Here is a 19,828-nt window from a genome sequence, read left to right on the forward strand (position 1 = left end):
TCCCAAATGCTGGGATTAAAGGTGTGCGCCACCACTGTCCTCCTAGCCTTTTTCTTTTTAATGTAAGGTCTTTCACTGTGTAGCCCAGTCTAAGCTGAAACTCACAATCCTGTCCCCACCTCCTGAGTGGTGTGTTACAGGTACGCCCCATGCCCATCTTTCTGCACAGACCTTCTTCATGATTTGCTTCCTTCAAACCTTGAGATGGAGTCTCACTGTGTTTCCATGGTGGCCTCCAACTCTTGGGTTCAAATGATCCTCCCTCTGCCTCAGCTCCTGAGTAACAGATTAACAGTCAGGCCCCAGTGCCAGACACTGAGTTTAAACACTTGGACTGAGGTAAATTCTGACTTAGATGTAAACAGACTGATGTATTAGGATAGGCCACACAAAGATGTCTTTCCTGCTCGTCTCACACAGTCCCGGTGTGTTTTGATTTCCAGTGTTGAACAGTCGCCTGACCTGCAGGACCAGTTGACTCACTTGCTGAAGTAGCATGTCAGACCTGTAGTCGACTTCTTTGTCTGATGCTGAGGACAGTGTGGCCTTGGTCTCCATTTTCATCTCCAAAAAATCATCTAGAAAAGACTTGTGAAAAGAAGAAGCCAAGTGACTGAACATGGAAGCAGTTCTTAAATTGGATTAATTCATCTTCAAGTTGTTTTATATTAAAATGAATATGTTGAATCATTAGCACTAAAAAAAAGATACCCTAGCTTGTTAAAAGCTGTATTGTCTGTGATCCTATGTACATCGATTCTCTCTCTCTCTCTCTCTCTCTCTCTCTCTCCAGTATGTCCCTGTGTAGCTCTCTGGCTTTGACCCCATCATCCTCATGCTGTAGCCTCTCAAGTCCTGGGATTACAAATCACCACACCTGACTGCTGAGTAACACATAGGCTCAGATATTTGGGAGGCTGATGCAGGTGGATCACTTGAGGTCAGAAAGTTGAGACCATCCAGGACAACACAGAAAGAACCTATCTCTGAGAAGAAGGGATGGAGGGAGGGGCTTCTGCTATGATCATGTGAGAAGAAGGGATGGAGGGAGGGACTTCTGTTGTGCTCATGTGAGAATGCTTTCTCTGTTAAAGGACACAGAACGTGGATAATGGCTGTTTCTCACTACAGATTCTTATATGAAAACCAGGCCAGTGGCATCCGCTCTGGACAGCTGTGGTTCTGCCTTGACCTTTGTTTCTGACTTCTTTCTTTCTGTGACTCTTGATTAAGTGACCTTGGTTCTTTTTTTTATAGCCATTCCATTCCCTTCTAATTTGGCAGTAAAGTCACACAAGTGGATCTGCTGATAATTAAGTAACGTTACAAAATGAACTACATAGACCCAATGTCAAACAAAACAAAAAGGCAAAAAAGATATAAAACCAGTAAGTAGTTAGCACACATTAGTTTGTTAAGGTGTCACGTCAACCATTAAAGTACAAATCAAGAAATGTTATCACTATGATGTGTAAAATGAGTTAGATTTGAAAAGAGTTCTCTCTCAGCTCGATGCCTAAAATGTAATCAGTGTAAAAATGTCTGCCACCTTATAAAGATATGGCATTACAAAGTTAATATTTGAAAGAATATATCCAGACCAGCTGTGAGAAATCATCCACAAAGGGCCAAAGAAGCAGCAGTTAAAATGGCATGTGCTTGTGGTCCCATTCCTGTGACTTCCACAGACTGTCAAAAACCAGACCTTTTCCATATACTCCCAGCATATAAAATATGACCATTAAAAGCTGGTGAAATGGCTCAGCAGTTAAAAACACTTGCTGCTTTTGGAGAGGACCCAGCTTCAGTTCCCAGAACCGGCTTCAGACAGCTCACTGCTGTCTATAGCTCACAGCTCCAAGGGATCTAATGTCCTCTTCCAGACTCCGTGGACACCTGCATTCTCCTACATATGCCTGAACACAGACACATGCTGACATACATAACTAAAAACAAATATATTTTTAAAAAATTATTAAAAATTCATCTGCTAAGGAAAATGTAATTTTCATTTATAATAAAAAGCAAGATGATATAACAATTTAGACCAATCATATATGGATATTGCTGTTTAAATTTGTTTTTGTTTTGATGTAAAAGGGGTTTATTGGGGAAGGGGAGAGAAGTGAGGACCTGGGAAATGGGTAGAGGATTGCAAGTAAGTCTTGAGGGTAGAGAGAGAAAGAAAGGGGGAGCTAGAATGCCCACAACAGACAGACAGGTAGAGCTGGGCTGTGGGGTCTTTATTTGGCCTCATACGCCTGGGACACCTGGCCTCTGCAGGTGATGACGTAAGCAATTGCTAGGTCCCTGGGGGCAGGCCAGCTGGATTGCCTGTATGCTAATATTCATCATTCCTGAATGTATGTCTATGTGTGTAGTGCCTTGAGGAAACTAGAAGTGTTAGATCTCCTGGGGCTGTAGACCATTGTGAGCCATGATGTGGTGCTGGGAATTGAACTTGGATCCTCTGGAGGATCAGCAAGTGCCTTTAACTGCTGAGCCATCTCTTCAGCCCCTGAAGACTCTTAGGGATCCTGACTACTTTTGAAAGGTCTACTATTTTTGTGTTTTGATTAATTACCCCCCCCCCCAAATCAAGGTAGCCAGGTCCATGTAGTGAAACACCTCAGTTTTTCCCCCTTATATTTCTTTGTATATGTGCTGGAAGTAGGGGTGGGGCACACGGGTGGAGGTTGGAACAATGACTTCTGGAAATCAGGTCTGTCCTTCCATCATGTAGTCCTGGTGGTCAAACTGAGCTCAGCAGCCTTGGTTGGAAGGGCCCTTACCTGCTGAACTCTCAGCAGGCAAAAGCTCTCCATCTTGAAACATGGTTGTGTGCTTAACCAAAATCTGTCTTCCTGGTCCCTTCTGGCACTTGCTAGCCCAGTGCTTTTCTAGATGAGAGTGTAGCAGGTGTTCTCAAGACCGTCCTTGGAGATAAGGGAAGAAAACAGGAAATTTTCTGTATATGATCGTTTTTTTAATCTAAAAAAAAAAAATGGAAGTGGCAGTGCGCATGCACACTGGTAATCCTAGCACCTGGGAGGTGGAGCGGGAAGACCTGTAGTTTAAAAGTCAGCCTTGGCTACATGGTGAGTTTGAGACCAGCTTAGCATAAATATCCTTTCTCAACTTTCGCACGTCCTTAAAAAATCAACTTTGCACTGGGTGGTGGTGGTGTATGCCTTTAATCCCAGCACTCCAGAGGCAGAGGACGGCAGATCTCTATGTGTTTGAGGCTAGCCTGGTCTAAAGAGTGAGTTCTAGGACATCCAGGGCTTCACAGAGAAAACCTGTCTCAAAAACCAAAAACAACGACGAAAAACATTTTTTTTTGCTAATATTTTAAGATACAGTTTGATAGAAGAACTTAAATAGAAAGCCCACCCTTCAGCAGAGATGATACACAGAACACAGGAGTGAAGTGTGTGGCTCAGTTCTGGTCTTAGAATAGGGTTTACTTGGGACCTGGGAAGGGGAGTTAAGCGGGTAGTAGAGGCAGAGAAAAGTGGGGGGGGGGACGGAGGGAGGGAGGGAGGAGGGAGAGAAAGGGGGAGAGGGGGAGAGGGAGAGAGAAGAAGGAGGAGGAGGAGGAGAGACTGGCCATGAGTGAGCAGAGAGGGTGGAAGAGGGGAATAGGGAGAGAAGGGACAGAGAGGGGAGAGAGGAAGGGAGTAAGGAGAGTGAGAGCCCCAAGGATCACTTGGAAGCACCCCAAAGCCAAATAAAACAGTCGTGGAACTGACTAGTCAGAATGAATGCTGGTCACTGTCCAAGTCATCAGCTCAGTGTAGCAGATTGCCACAAAGGCAGAGCGGCAGTAGCTAGGGGTGATAGCGGTTTGCTCACTGCGGTTGGTTCGTGTGGATGTGGTTATCAAGGGATTCTTCTGTACAAACCGCAGCCAAAGATAGCCTCACTGGTGAAGGTGAAGTGAGTGCATCCTCTCCCTGCCCTCTGCCTGAGACAAGGAGAAAGGAACTACTTTGTTGGAAGGACTTCCGCTCTGGGGAGAACGCTCTGGAGAGCGGTTCTGTGAGTCGAAGGAGTACGTGATGCTGCTGACAAAAATGGTCACTAAAAAACCCTACATCTCCCATTTTAAAAACATCCCAACAAGAATCGCCAGTGTTTTTAAAAATGATTTATTCTTATTTTATCTGCGTTGGTGTTTTGCCTGCATGGGTATGTGCGTGTGGGCGCCAGATGCCCGGTCCTCTGGAAGAGCAGCCAGTGCTTCTTAGCTGCTGAGCTATCTGTCACTCAAGCCCCTGGCTTGTTTGTAAACATTTATTTATGCTGTACATACTCATGCTGTGGTCTGCTTGTGGAGAAGAGAGGACAGTCTGCAGAGAGCTGGCAGGAGTTGGCTTTCATGTGGATTTCAGGGATGGCTTTGAAGTCCTCAGCCTTGGTGATAATCACCTTTGCCCACTGAGCCATCTCTCTGTCACCTGGTTAACTTTCAATAATAATTAACAGGGAATTTGGAAACTTACTTGATGGATTTCAACGCTTTTTTTTTTTTTTTTGGTTTCTTTTGGTGGGATTAAAGGTGTGCACCACCACCGCCCTGCAACACTTTTTTTTTTTTTTAATGATCAACGAGATTGGAAATAGGATAATTTCAAAAAAGTCCACTTTTCTATTTAGACATTAGACCAAGATAAGATAGCCTTATCTTGATGAATGACAATGTTTGCTTCACCACAAAGCAAGTAGGACATACAAAGAAGTGCAGGGTGCTAGCTGTAGCTATAAAAGTCAAAAGCATTTCGACACACAAGCCCGATGCTGGAGTCTCAGAACCAACCACTGTGGAGGACAGAATTAACTTGTGGGACCCACCTGTCTCCACACACGGGCATGGTGGTCATGCGTGATGCACCCACCAAGCAATTTAATAAGACAGACTTTTAAAAAAACAGAATACAGTTTTTTTGTTTCTTTGGGAGGTTTTTGGGTTTTGTTGGTGGTGAGAGAGGGGCTGGGGATGGGTTTTGTTTGTCCTGGCTGACCTTGAATTCTCTCTGTTGATCAGGTCAGGCTCGAACTGGATGTTCTGCCAGCTTCTGTCACCTGTCTGTCCCCTGGAGTGCTGAAATTAACACCTGATGTTTACAATGTGCAATGTGTTAATTCACAGAACTGGCGTAAATGATATCTCAATGAACTATGAGACAGATTGAGGAAAGATGGTTTCACTCCACAAGGAGAAAACCAGATGTGAATGTTTTTACAAAATTTACAAATGAAACTCGGTGAATCAGTAAAGGAAGATGTTAACTAATAAAACCATTCTCCTGGACGCAAGGCCTCACAGCCACCAAGATGACAAGCCCCAGTAGTGTGTAGGGCCAGGCAGCTTCCTGAAGATCCGGCAGGGCTGAGGGGTTGAAGGTCGGCCAGGGGGCGTGGCTTCGGGGATTTCCGTGGAAGCCGGGTTGAGGGGAATCCTGGACTTGGGAGAGCGTGAGTCAGTGAGTGCCTGTCCCTCCTGTCTTCTGGCCGGTCCCCTCTGACCTCTGCCTTCCCTCGGGCTCACAGCGCACCTCCCACCCTACCCCCAACTCTGGGCAGCCCAGGATGCTGCGGGTCCCCGCCCTGGGTGCTGCTCTCCCTCCATCTTGGCCTCAGCCCAGTCGTTCTCGGTGTGGTGACCACAGTTAACCTCTACTCTCCCTTTTGTCAGTGGCTGCTTCCCGAGATGCTGAGATCCACAAGGACGTTCAGGTGAGGGTCCTAGGGAATGGCTATGCGGGCTCACTGCCCTATAAAAGTCCTGCCAGCAAGCAGCTTCAGCTGGCGTGGAGCACGCTGGGGGAAGCGGGGCCAATAGAGTTTAGAGTTTTGCCTTGAGCCAGTGGGCTGTAATTAGGAATGTAGTGGAGTCCTTGGAGCTCTGCAAACAGTAATGTCAATCCTCTTCCTCCTGGCTTCTCTTCCGTGGCTGCTGAGTCAGAACTACTATGGGAATGTACTGAGGACATCTGCAGACCTCCAGACTAATGCTTGTGTCACGCCAGCCAAGCTGGTCCCCAAGTACATCCGGGAACGTCTGCAGAATGTACACGAAGCCGTTACTTCGAGGTAGAGTGTGTGTGCTGCCCACCTCGAAGCCTCCAGACTACCAGTGGTCCCTAGGGAATTTAACCACCTCTGCTGGACATCCTGCTTGCCCTAACTACTGTGATACCAGTACACAAAGCTTGGGACCTCCACCGGGGATCCCTCAACGATGCTCTGCATCCTTCCCCAATTGCAGGAGACATTCAAGTTCCTGGGGCTCTGGTAGACATTCAGGTTGTTAATAGATGGACGCACACATTGTAACCAGCCTCGGCTCCTCTGACCTTGCCTTTCCCTGACACAGTATTGCCCACCCAGAGAGCAGTTTATCAAAGAGGGTACCTTATCCCTTGCCTCTCCAACACCTCACTGAAATCCTACTGAGGCAGGAAGCCTTCTTCCCCCGACCACTACAGCCCTAACTCCTGGGGGACACTCAATGCCAGTCAAGGAAAGAGTTTTCCAAGTTGTAGTTTTTAAACCTCTCCAGTTACAGTACGTGCACCTGGATGACAGCATACTTTTCCTCAGGTCCCGAGTTTGAATTGTTCATCAGCCAGTGCGTGCCTTAGATATATTTATTCAACCAAATAGTTTAGATGGTCTAAGTCTTGCTACCTTGCAAGGTGCCTACAACGGTGCTAGGGCAGACATAGCCCTGTTTAGTGAGAGAGACAGATGTAAGTATAGATGGCTGAGGGAAAAACGGAGGGAGGGAAGTGTAGGTTTAGTATCTGAGAACTTTCTAGTCTCAGTTTTTAAGATGCCATTTCCATTTCTCAGGTATTACGGTTGTGGTCTGGTTGTTCCTGAGCGGTTGGAAAGCTGCCGGATTTTGGATCTGGGTAGTGGGAGTGGCAGGGATTGCTACGTGCTTAGCCAGCTGGTTGGTGAGAAGGGACATGTCACCGGGATCGACATGACTGAGGTCCAGGTAAGGCAGAGATTTGGAGGAAAAGGAGCGGTTCCTCCCCATCATTCTCTGAGGCTTGACACTGCCTTCTGCGTTGCTTCATAGGGATTTGAGAAGCTGGCTTCCGGTTGCTTTCATTTCTGCTTCCGGTGACCTAGAAGTTGAGGACATTGACAGAGCTCTAACCTGGCAGATGAGCTTGTGACAGCCAAGTGGCACTTTCTTTTCTTCCTCCATCCTCTGTCCAGAAAGATTTGTCATTGGATAAAACTCAAGCGAGGTCCCACGGTTGGGAGCTTCTCTTCCAGGCTGCTGCACATCTTATAAATCTTGGGAATCTTGTATATCTACCCAAAATAACCCAGGGCATTAGTGATAGCACAGTTTTCAGAATTAAAATGCTGATTACCACACCCGTATTTGTCTTTCTCTAGGTGGAAGTGGCTAAAACCTATCTTGAGCACCACATGGAAAAGTTCGGTTTCCAGGCACCCAATGTGACTTTTCTCCACGGCCCCATGGAGAAGTTGACAGAGGCTGGGATCCAGAATGAGAGCTATGATATCGTCATGTAGGGCGACAGCCTTTCTGTTATTCGTAAAGCCCATTGCAATTTGAACTACTACTTTATACTAAATGCTACTACTTTTTGATGAATTGACTTTCCTTTAGGGAATTAAACTAAACGTAGCTTGTCTTCATAAAGGAAGGAGCTGTAGTGAGACCCCTGTAGTCTATTAACAGCATTGCCAGGCTTGACCAGCTTCTGGTAGAGCCAATGGCCAAGGATAGTTATGGATACACCCCAACACAAAAGCATAAGCTTAAAATATTGTGAGATTTTTTTTTTTTTTTGGTCACTCAGTTGCACATTTCTTGGTGTGAGTTTAGCAGAAGACAATGTCACACTGCAGTGTCAACATGCCTGCCTGTCAAACTAGAGCCAGTGAGCTCCCCAAACCAGCCAGACGGCAGCGTGTGCTCCCGTTACACACTCACCTCTTGTCTATAATTGTGGGTTTTGAAACTACAGAGACCTGTTGTAAGACATTCGTATTGGAGGATTTCCTACTTGTGTGAGCATCAACAGGTACTTACCTGACTTCGATGATAGAGCTTACTGCACACTGAGGTTACATGTGATAGTCAACCTATGGCTACCAGGGCCGGAGGAACAGAACTGTGGTCATCTTCAAGATGTGTGAGGTTGTTATTAAAAGATCCTAGCAGACAGTTTATTTATTTATTTATTTATTTTGGATTTCTAGACAGAGTTTCTTTGTGTAGCCTTGGTTGTCCTAGAATTCAGGAATGTAGACAAGGCTAGACAGGAACTCATAGAGATATGCCTACCTTGGCCTCCCAAGTGCCAGGTTTAAAGGTGTGCTCTGCCGCTACCACACAGCTCTAGCGTACAGTTTCACAGTACTTTTTCTGGTGAGCAGAATGAGTTCACCAAAAAATGATGATGAGAACATGGTAAGCAAAGGCCAGTGACATTGCTGTTCGTCATCACGTAGGGCGTGTGTGTTGCACATCACTGAATGCGCTGTCCTTTGGCTGCTCTGCCACTAGACCGTAGCGGGCATTATATAGCTGGACTTTGCCTACTTTCTGGTTCTTCTTTCTTCCACCCTTGTCTACTCCTTCCCACCCATGCCCTAACTCTAGAAAGGAGAGAAAAAGGGAAAGAGGGTAGAGGGGACAATGTTTCCAGTAAACTACTTCCTGCTGATTAGGGGTGTTGAGTTTCTTGGGGACAGTTTGATATTTGCTGCCAGGAAATCTAATTTCTGGTTGTTTCTTCTTTGTGCATGATTACGTAACAAACTGAGACCAATACAACCAACAGCAACCAACCAACAACCTCCTATTGGGGTCCTAGTATTTATACACTCTCTGAAAAGTCCCCAGAATTTCAAATGTCACACACTCGCAGAAACTGTCTGCAGCTGGCAAAGTCACGGTCCCACTAAAGCATGAGGCAAATCATAGCTTTGCCTCAATCTGAAGTAACTCCATATCCCACACCTGGGGTTAAAGTGCAAATATATCCTTATAGCATTTTTGTGTTTTTAAAAAATATTTATCTTATATAGACGAAAACACTGTCTTCAGACACACCAGAAGAGGGCATTGATCCCATTACGGATGGTTGTGAGCCACCACGTGGTTGCTGGGAATTGAACTCAGGACCTTTAGGAAGAGCAGCCAGTGCTCTTAACCACAGAGCCACCTCTCCAGCCCCGTGTTTTTTGTGTTTGTTTATTTGGGTTTTTTTGTTTTGTTTTGTTTTGTTTTAAGAAACCAAAATTCCCGAATTGTCTCCACAGCTTTATTGTAATTTTTTGAGACTACCATCATATATGTGGTATTCTCTTCATTTTGTTTCCAGTCAGGGTGTCACTATAGAGTTATGGCTGGCCTGGAACTTGCCATGTAGACCAGGCTGACCTTGAACACTCAGAGAGCTCCTTGCCTTTGCTTCCAGATTAAAGGCATGAACCACCACATTTAGCAATGCCTGAGTTTTTCTTCCTTCCTTCCTTCCTTCCTTCCTTTCTTCCTTCCTTCCTTTCTTCCTTTCTTCCTTTCTTCCTTCCTTTCTTTCTTTCTTTCTTTCTTTCTTTCTTTCTTTCTCCTTCTTCTTCTTCTTCTTCTTCTTCTTCTTCTTCTTCTTCTTCTTCTTCTTCTTCTTCTTCTTCTTCTTCTTCTTCTTCTTCTTCTTCTTCTATATGGCAAATTATGGTCTCTTGTGTTTCTCGTCTTCCCGAGTCTAAGTTAAATCATGCCCAGGTGACAGATTAAGGCTGTTTTTTTCTTTTGATACTGGGAATTGAACCCTAAAGAAACATTTCACCCTTGAGCCAGCCGTGTGGCTTGAACACTTTACAAGATAGGAATCAGACTCCAGGTTTTGTTTTGTTTTGTTACCTGGTGAACATCAGGACAAAAAGAATCATGCTTCATTTTCATCTGTCATATTTGTACTCACTGTTACTGCTGTGTAACAGTGCCTCTCTCTCTCCCTTAGCTTGGGGGAGAGGAGTCTGAGGGAGGGGAGAGTCAGGATAAATCAGTAGCTCTGGTGGTAAAATGGAGGCATTTTGGGAGACTAAAAGGATGTGAATCATTTAACATCTGCTCTTTTTCCCTTCTTCTTTTTTTTTTTTTTAGATCTAATTGTGTTATCAACCTTGTTCCTGATAAAGAACAAGTCCTTCGGGAGGTCTATCAAGTGCTGAAGGTGAGGGAGGGTGGAGACAATGGCTTTAAATCCCAGAGAGGGCTGACAGGCTCGTGTTCTCCTCTGGAACTAAGGATTCAAACTCGTGATTTATTTACCAAATGAAGAGGGAGCCAGGTTAGTCAAAGTGGAGGATCAGGAGTTCAAGGGCTTTGCCTCACAGGCAGTTCAAAGTCAACCTCAAATGTATGAGGTGTTAAAAAAAAAAAAAGAAAGAAAAAAGAAAAAAAGCAGGTCAGGTTGAGGCAATACCCTAGAAAGGCTTATTTTTCAGTCAGGATACAGGTTATTGGCTGTTAAAATAGTTTCCTTCTTTCCTGTCTCTCCTGGTTATTGACTGACTCTCAGATAACACCTACAAAATCACCAGACCCTGTTGACTCACTCTGAAAGATTTCTATTAAAGTTACTTTTATAGAAACAGACCCTGTATCTCCTCAATACTATTGCCAATACCAAGATAACTTATCTCTGGGAAATCTAAGATGGAATTTTTTTTTGGGGTGGGGGGCAGGTTCAAGACAGGGTTTCTCTGTGTAGCCCTGGCTGTCCTGGAACTCATTCTGTAGACCAGGCTGGCCTCAAACTCAGAAATCTACTTGCCTCTCCCTTCTAAGCACTGGGATTAAAGGCATGTGCTGCCATTGCCCAGCATAAGATGGAATTTTATATGAATGCTTTTTTTATATTTATTTATTTATTTATTTATTTTGGTTTTTTGAGACAGGGTTTCTCTGTATAGCCCTAGCTGTCCTGGAACTCACTCTGTAGACCAGGCTAGCCTCGAACTCAGAGATCCACCTGCCTCTACCTCCCAAGTGCTGGGATTAAAAGCATGCACCACCACCGCCCAGCATGAATGCTTTTTTAAAGGGGAAATTTCCAGAAACTTCACAGCCTCCTGCAGATAAAAAGATTTGTCTCTTTATACTAGAAAAGGAAAGAAGTGTTCTGGGATTAGTAGGACTGAAAGTATAGTTCAATGTGGATATGTGATTACATAACGCTCAATCTCTAAAACTGGAAAAGAAAATGTCGAGATTTTTAGCTTATGGAGCTATTATGTAGCTCAAATAGAAGTATCTATAATGGTCGGGATGGAGCTCAGTGGTTAGAGCACTGGCTGATCTCCCAAAGCACCCAGGTTCCAATTCTAGCACTTTCATGGTAGCTTATAACCATCTATAATTCCAATTCTGAGCTCTAATGCCCCCTTCTGGATCCCAAGGGCACCAGGGCATAGACACACATGCAGGCAAACACGTGGGCACATAAAATAATAGAATTACATATAAAAGTATCTGTGTAAGACTAATCTCATGTCATTGTTAGAATGCCATTTTATAGATCAGCTTATGACCTTCACTGAGACCGACTGTCAGAGGCTGGCCATCACCACAGAATATAGACTTGCATACATTGGAAATTAGCTAAATAACACCTTGAATTCCTGTTGACTCCTTTGACTTAGATGTTAAGGACACAGAGAAATTTTAATGTGTAATAATAGCACTGCACATCACTGTAATTTTCCTTCCTTCCTCTCTCCCTCTCTCCCTCCCTCTGTTTCTCTGTCTCTGTCTCTGTCTCTCTCTTTCTTCCCCACCCCCTGAAGCAGGTTTTTTTTTTGTGTGTGTGTAGCCCTGGCTGTCCTGAAACTCACTTTGTAAACCACTGGCCTCAAACTCACAGAGACCCACCTGCGTTTGCCTCCTGGGAAACACACCACTGCTGCCTAGCTTTATTACTCTGATTTTCAGGGATAAGACTGTCACTTCCATGGGTGCCTGCTGTTAGTTATCTGAACACCTAGGCCTGTGTTCCGCTTGGACTAGCTAAAAATGTAGGCAACCTGAATGTATTTAGGAGAGATACTCATTTTTTCCCCTCTTGTGTTTTTGCTTATTTAAAACCTTTTTTGTTTAATATGAATGCTTTGTATACATTTTTAGCCTATATGCACACATGTGTCCGGTGCCCACAGAGATCAGAACTGGACTCACACCATGTGAATGTTGGAGACTGAACTTGGTTCCTCTACATCAGTGGATCTCAACCTGTGGGTTTCTGCTCCTTTGGAGTCACATCAGCTATCCTGTGTACATTACAGTTCCTAACAGTAGCAAAATTACAGTTATGAAGTAGCAATGAAAGGCTTTTGTGATTGGGAGTCACAGCATGAGGAACTGGGTAAAGGGTTGTAGCATTAAGAAGTGTGGGACCTTTGCTCTACATTTTTACAGAACGGCAAATGCTCATAATCTCTGAGCCATCTCTCCAGCCCAGATTTTTTTTTCTTTTTTCTTTCTTTTTTTTTTTTTTTTGAGACAGGGTTTCTCTGTGTAGCCCTGGCTGTCCTAGAACTCACTCTGTAGACCAGGGTGGCCTCGAACTCAGAAATCCGCCTGCCTCTGCTTTCCAAGTGCTGGGATTTAAAGGTGTGCACCACCACTGCCCAGTATTCATTTCAGTTTTTGCTTATGAGTTTCATCACCGCATGTGTATGGTGGTGGTAGTGGTGATTTGTGTATGTGTGTGTGTGTTTGTGTGTGTGTGCACATGCACAGGCATATGCAATCATACATGGAGATTGATGTCAGGCGTCATCCTATGTAGCCCTCAACTTTATTTTTTTGAGATATGGTCCCTCACTGAACCTGGAGCTCACCAAATTGAGTAGGAGTGCTGACTGATCAGTTCCAGGGACTGACCTGCCTGCCCCATCGGAGCTGGGGTTATGAATGCAAACCATGCCTGGCTTTTGTGGATTCTGAAAACTGGAACTCAGCAGGTACTCACAGTAAACAGGATATCCGATGTAGCCAGCACTTGACCCAGCTACCCAGCCCCCAGCCCTCCTCCTGCATTCCTGTAGGTGCAGACCCAGCATTTAGACCTCTCTTCATACTCTCATGCCTCTCCACTTTCTTTCAGCTCCCCTCCTTCTGAATCTTAGGAAGCACTTGTATTGGACAGGACACTGGAGAAATAAATACCTCTGTCTCTGTGTTTTGTTTTTAACAAGGGAAGCAGCTGTTATTTGTTCAAAGGTCAGCTTGGTCAGTGTCAGCACAAGCACTGGGATTTTGAAACCCATCTTCTATGCTCATCGTTTTTGTTGTTGATGTTATTATCTAGGACCAATGCAATCTTTAACCTTGTTCAGATGTGCACTACTCTCTTTCAGCACGGTGGAGAGCTCTATTTCAGTGACGTCTATGCTAGCCTTGAAGTGCCGGAAGACATCAAGTCACACAAAGTTTTATGGGGTATGTGTTCTTGTTTTATTCCTATCGGTTATTGTTAACCAGTGTAGATCTCCATCCTGCAAGTAAGGTGGGATGGACCACTGGACAGGAGAGCAAATGATGTAAGGCCAGGAGGTTCTCAAAAGCAATATGAGGGCTGGTGAGATGGCTCAGTGGATAAAGGCATTTGTGGTCAATTAGAGTTTTACCAATGTAAACAGACACAGTGACTAAGGCAAGTCTTATAAAGGACAAAAGCCTAATTGGGGCTGGCTTACAGGTTCAGAGGTTCAGTCCATTATCATCAAGGTGGGAGCATGGCAGCATCCAGGCAGGCATGGTGCAGGAGGAGCTACGAGTTCTACATCTTCATCTGAAAGCTGCTAGTGGAAGACTGGCTTCCAGGCCACTAGGATGAAGGTCTCAAAGCCCACACCTACAGTGACACATCTACTCCAACAAGGCCACATCTACTAATAGTGCCACTCCCTGGGTCAAGCATATATAAACCATCATGTAGTCCCAGGTTGGCAACTGAGTTTGATCCCTGGAACTCATGTAAAGTTGGGAGGAGAGAACAGATTCCATAGACCTATTCTCTGACGTGCACATGTGCACTGTGGCATATGTGTCTACATGTCCACACACACACACACACACACACACACACACACACACACACATACACTATAAACTTTTTAAACAGTGATATGAACTTAGGCAATTTAATTTATGTTATTGATTTTTAAATTGTATAGTGAAAATAATACACAGACTATTTTTAAAACTATTTTGGCCAGGCAGTGGTGGCACACGCCTTTAATCCCAGCACTTGGGAGGCAGAGGCAGTGGATTTCTGAGTTCGAGGCCAGCCTGGTTTACAGAGTGAGTTCCAGGACAGCCAGGGCTACACAGAGAAACCCTGTCTCTAAAGACCAAAAGAAAAAAAAACCCCAAAAAACTATTTTGAAGAATAAATGAGATAGAGTATCCCTTTATTGTCAGTTAAGAGTTTCTAGAGGTTGAGGAGATAAATGCATGCTCATGATTAGTCTAACTATAAAATAAAACTTTTTACATTTAAGCTGCGAGTGGTGGCACGTGCCTTACATGCCTGGGATCTCTGCTTTTTGGCAATGGAAGCAACAGGCTCAGTGCTCATTTAAGGCTTATGTGGGCTACACCATGAGACATAGTATCAAGAAAAAAAACCAAATCTTATTTTTAAAACAAATTGTATTAACCTCTTTATTTTATAATAATATAGATGGGTTATGTTAAAAGCAGGAAAATAGGCCAGGTGTGGTGATGTATGCCTTTATTCCAGCATTTGGGAGACAGAGGCAGGCAGGAACTCTGTGAGTTCAAGGCCAGCTTGGTCTACAAAGCAAGTTGCTGGACTGCCTGAGCTATATAGAGAAACCTTGCCTCAAAACAACAACAAAACAAAACAAATCAAAACAGCAGGAAAATAGGGCCTGTGGGATGGCTCAACAGGTGATTCATTTGCCTCACATGCCTGATGAGCTGAGTTCAACCCCCAGTACCTGAAAAAGCATTTATCCACCAAATGTAATAGTCACCTTGGAGGTTTACTGCTGAGCCAGCTCTGGTTCTTACTCAACTGACTGATTGGTTCAGCTCAACTGTTCTGGCTCAAAACTCCTCTCCAAGCTGACTGATTCAGTCTGGCTTCTCTAGGCTTCTCACTGAATTGCTATGCTTGGCCTCAAACTAACTCTGGCAATTTGTTCTAATCTTCCGGCTCCTTATTCTCTGGCTTCAACTGCCTCTGCTGCACAAACTGAACAGAACTGAACTCAACTCCACTGCTCTGCCTCCTGCACTGTAAAACTGTTCTGTAAAACTGCCTCTTCCCCTCTTTCCCTGCCCTGCTCTCTCCTCTCTGCTCTTGTGAGAGTCGGGCATATCCTATCTCTGACTCCCTCTGCCAGATCTTCCTCTGATCCATCACTTGGCCCATCAATTACACACCACTTTCAGACATGGCTGCTTCCTTCTACAAACAGATTTTACCTTAAAGGTATGTACTAAGGACATGCCTGTATTCCAGCCAGAGAGATTAAAGGTGTGTGGCATGTCTGCATTCCAGCCGGATCACACAGACCTAGATCTTTGCATGTGATCCCTTGACAGAGCAGCCATGCTGCTGGCTTAAAGTTCCTCTGCAAGAACCCACATAAAAAGTGAATGGCAGGCAGCCAGCCTGAGCTACACGAGACACTGCTTCCGGGGGAAAAAAGCTTTCCTTTATATATCATATTGCTGGTATCTGCTGAACATTGAAATAATTATTTCCAGCACATATAATATACTCTGTTAAGGTATAGATTATACCATTTTTTCCTTTATTGGGTAGGTATTGCCTCTTCTTTTTTATTTTTTGTTTTTTGTTTTAAACAAATGTCTAAGACATAGATGCTAAGTTGTAAATAAATTCAGATCTCTTAAAAAAAAAGGAAATGGAGAGAATGGACTTTACAAAGTTTATCTCTGATCTCCATATGTGCATTATGCCATCATGTATGTCTTAGCCAAGAATATATATGCATGTGTGTGTATGCATATATATGTATATATATATGTGTATATATATATGTGTGTATATATATACATATATATATATATATATATATGCAGAGAAGATGATATTGCTCAGTGGGTAAAGTACTTGCTGCCAAGTCTGACAGCCTGAGTTTGATCCTTAGAATCTCCACTGTAGAATGAGAAAAGCCAACTCCTGGAAGTTGTCATCTAGTCCCCACATATACACTGTAGCATGCACAGTCTCACACACACACAGAAAACAAACAAACCAAGCCAAGCATCATGGCACACAGCTTTAATTCTAGCACTTGGGAGGCAGAGTCAGGCAGATCTCTGAGTTCAAGGCCTGGTCTACATAAAACAGTGGTTCTCAACCTATAGGTTGTGACCCCATTGGGGGTTGGAAGACCCTTTCACAGAGGTCACCTAAGGCCATCAGAAAACACAGAAATTTACATTACAATTCATAACAGTAGCAAAATCACAGTTACGAAAACAACAAAAGTAATTTTAAGGTTGGGGTCACCACAAACATGAGGAACTGTATTAAAGGGTCGAAGCATTAGGAACGTTGGGAACTGCTGACATAGAAAGTTCCGGGCTAGCTGGGGATACAAAGTGAGAGCCAGTCTCTTAAAAAGAAAAAGGCAATTAATCCCAGCACGTGGAAGGCAGAGGCAGGCGGATTTCGGAGTTCGAGGCCAGCCTGGTCTATAGAGTGAGTTCCAGGATAGCCAGGGCTACACAGAGAAACCCTGTCTCAAAAAAAAAAAAACAAAAAAAGCAACAACAACAACAACAAAGAAAGAAAGAAAGAAAGAAAGAAAGAAAGAAAGAAAGAAAGAAAGAAAGAAAGGAAGGAAGGGAGAAAGAAAGAGAAAGGCAAGATGATGAATAAATAAAATAATTAAAACAAAACATTTTAAAAAATACAAAAAATGTATTTCCTAAGTCCAAACAATTTATTTTATGTATATGAATATTTTGCCTGCAGATAAGTCTGTGTACATGTGCATGCCTGGTGTCTGTGCAGGCCATATGAGGGTTTCTAGTCACCTAGAACTGGAGTTGCAGACAAGTGTGAGTTGCTGAGTAGATGCTCCACTGTGGCCAGTTGGGTCCGACATATTAGTACTATGTCGTAGTTAAATGTTCAGGCTAGAAGTGTCTCTAATACTGCCTTATATATAGTGATTGCCCTGTAACTTCTTCTCTTTTAAGGGGAATGCCTGGGCGGTGCTCTGTACTGGAAGGATCTTGCCATCATTGCCCAAAAAATTGGGTTCTGCCCTCCACGTTTGGTCACTGCCAGTATCATTACGGTTGAAAACAAGGAATTAGAAAGGGTTCTTGGTAAGAAACAACAGCAGAGATGCAGTGACGGCACTGTGGTTGGTTTCAGCCGGGCGGTGAGTTTCATCAGGATTCTCACCAAGGGAACCTGCTCATCTCCAGGTGTCTACCTTGTCTCCTGAATAATTGCAGCCCCTCCCCCAAGGTGACATTTAATAAAGTATCTTGAAGCCAATCAGGAAATAGACTGAAGTGCCCAGAAAGATAATTAATGGCACACAGTGAGGAAAATCACCTTTACAGTATTCTTGGTCTTCCTCTGTCAAATGCTGCTGGATGCTGGCAGTGAGAGCCCTGTGTGTCTGCTTTCAGGGGATTGTCGCTTTGTGTCTGCTACATTTCGCCTCTTCAAAATCCCTAAGACAGAGCCAGCCGAAAGATGCCACGTTGTTTACAATGGAGGAATCACAGGGCACGAGAAGGAACTAATCTTCGATGCAAATTTTACATTCAAGGTAAAAAAAAAAAAAAAAAAGCTGCCTCCTGGGCTGGCAGTATGGCTCAGTGGTAGAGCACTTGCTAGTATATGCAAGAACCCCCACGTTCCATCTTAAGCTTTGGGGTGCCAGCAGGGCACCATGACTCTGGCGGCATTTTTTAAAAGAGATTTTATATATATATACATGGGTACACTGTAGCTGAACAGATGGTTGTGAGCCTTCATGTAGTTGTTGGGAATTGAACTTAGAACCTTCGAAAGAGCAGTCAGTGTTCTTACCCACTGAGCTGTCTAGCCAGCTCGGCAGCATTCTAACAGCATTCTTTCTATTCTCGCTTTTGTGCCCACCCAAAGGTTCTGGTTTTCAGCCCCAGAATCTTTCCTGGGTCTTGAATTTGACCTCGACTTGCTTCTCCCCATTCTAATGTTGTTTGGTTTGTGTATTTTTGGTTTTATTTTACTTAGAGTAGAATAGTAAACTTTCTATACCTTCTTCTCTTGACCAGTGATTCAAAGGCATAGACATGAGCACAACCCTTTAATTAGTTTAAGAGATTCTAGGTGTAATAAGTGCTCAAGTTTGGGGTTCCCAGGAAGAACAAACTATCTAAATGAATACCCAGGGGCAAGCCCTGTAAGATGTTTCAGCTGGTCTAGAGGGGCAGGGATGCCTTCCGAGGCCCTCAGCAGTGGAGAGAAGGTAATAGACATTCTGTATTCCTGGGGCTTCGGTTAGCTGCCTGGGTTGTTTTTTCCTCCACGAGGGCTTTGTGGAATGTCCGTTACCTGGGATTCATAGTCTTTGCCTACTCTGATATTCTGACATGTCTGCTCACTCTGGGCCATATCCCAGAAAGCCACCCTTCAATATTCCGCATGTCTGTCTGACCATCAGGGCCACTTAACATCCTGCTGTCCAGGCTTCTTGCAGTTGCCACAATTCACCATGTATTCCTTCAGAAAACTCACTAGGCTCCCTGAAAAGCCTCCTGGGGAGAACCTTCCTGTGTCTCAATTGTCTTGGGGCTTCTTTCCCTCTTTGGGCTGGCTCTGGCTCTTCTCCACCCTTCCTCCTCTTTCTTTCGACTCTTACTTTTCATATCCAATGTTCTGAAATGCCTTGGGCCATCAGCTGAATTTCCTTCAGTCTTCATCATAATCCAGTTTATAGGCAAGGGCAGGAAGCAGGCTCTTCTCGCCAGTGGTCTAAGAGTCTGTATGCTTGGGTGTGATCCCACTGGCTCTTGTCATTGTCTTGAACTGGGGCATTTGGCCTTGGTAAGTTGACAAAGGATACTGACTCTCTTGGGACACACTGAATCGCCATCATTTAGGGCTTTTGTGGTGGCCTCTTTCTTTTTATTCACCCTGTGGTCCATCAACTCCTTAGCTATTTCCATCTCCTCCCTTACCTCCCTTCAGACAGTATCTTACTATATAGCTCTCGCTGTCCTGGAACTTACTATGTAGACCAGGCTGCCCTTTAACTCAGAAAAATATGCCTGCCTTTACCGCCTGAGTACTGAGAGTATAAGCTTGCACCATTGCACTTGAGTGAACACGTGAGCTTGCAAGCATGTGTACACCCACAGAGATGGATACACATGATGCACATGCACACACACACACACACACACATTTGTCCCCTTGGTAACAAATGGGACCCTAAGAAGCTGCTCAGAATAAACAGATAGATGATCATCCAACAAGAGAGAGCCCAGCTAGCTGGACCCCTAGCATCCACCAGAGAGGCAGTATCATGTTCAGGACATCCTAGCATCCACCAGAGAGGCAGTGTCATGTGCAGGACCTCCTAGCATCCACCAGAGAGGCAGTATCATGTGCAGGACATCCTAGCATCCACCAGAGAGGCAGTATCATGTTCAGGACCTCCTAGCATCCACCAGAGAGGCAGTGTCATGTGCAGGACATCCTAGCATCCACCAGAGAGGCAGTATCATGTGCAGGACCCCTAGCATCCACCA

At 44.4% G+C, this 19,828-nt stretch overlaps 2 protein-coding genes across 3 annotated transcripts in view; both read left to right on the forward strand.

Moving 5' to 3' along the window:
* The window catches only part of Borcs7 (BLOC-1 related complex subunit 7), an 11,339-nt gene extending 9,287 nt beyond the window's left edge, over window positions 1-2,052 (forward strand). The window contains exon 5 of the mRNA XM_031390587.1: window positions 444-2,052. Coding sequence (XP_031246447.1) covers window positions 444-495 — 52 coding nt within the window. The 3' untranslated portion in view covers window positions 496-2,052. The remainder of the gene's footprint in view (window positions 1-443) is intronic.
* A 3,383-nt stretch (window positions 2,053-5,435) lies between these two features.
* The window catches only part of As3mt (arsenite methyltransferase), a 30,410-nt gene continuing 16,017 nt past the window's right edge, over window positions 5,436-19,828 (forward strand). The window contains exons 1-9 of one of the 2 annotated variants that reach the window (XM_031384944.1): window positions 5,436-5,486; window positions 5,699-5,739; window positions 5,969-6,096; window positions 6,859-7,009; window positions 7,423-7,559; window positions 10,166-10,235; window positions 13,423-13,504; window positions 17,273-17,404; window positions 17,717-17,859. In XM_031384944.1, coding sequence (XP_031240804.1) covers window position 5,486; window positions 5,699-5,739; window positions 5,969-6,096; window positions 6,859-7,009; window positions 7,423-7,559; window positions 10,166-10,235; window positions 13,423-13,504; window positions 17,273-17,404; window positions 17,717-17,859 — 885 coding nt within the window. In that variant the 5' untranslated portion in view covers window positions 5,436-5,485. The remainder of the gene's footprint in view (window positions 5,487-5,698; window positions 5,740-5,968; window positions 6,097-6,858; window positions 7,010-7,422; window positions 7,560-10,165; window positions 10,236-13,422; window positions 13,505-17,272; window positions 17,405-17,716; window positions 17,860-19,828) is intronic. The other variant, XM_031384945.1, reaches the window with a different exon arrangement.

This window comes from Mastomys coucha, unplaced genomic scaffold (genome assembly GCF_008632895.1).
Source record: "Mastomys coucha isolate ucsf_1 unplaced genomic scaffold, UCSF_Mcou_1 pScaffold21, whole genome shotgun sequence".
Classification (NCBI taxonomy): Eukaryota; Metazoa; Chordata; class Mammalia; order Rodentia; family Muridae; genus Mastomys; species Mastomys coucha.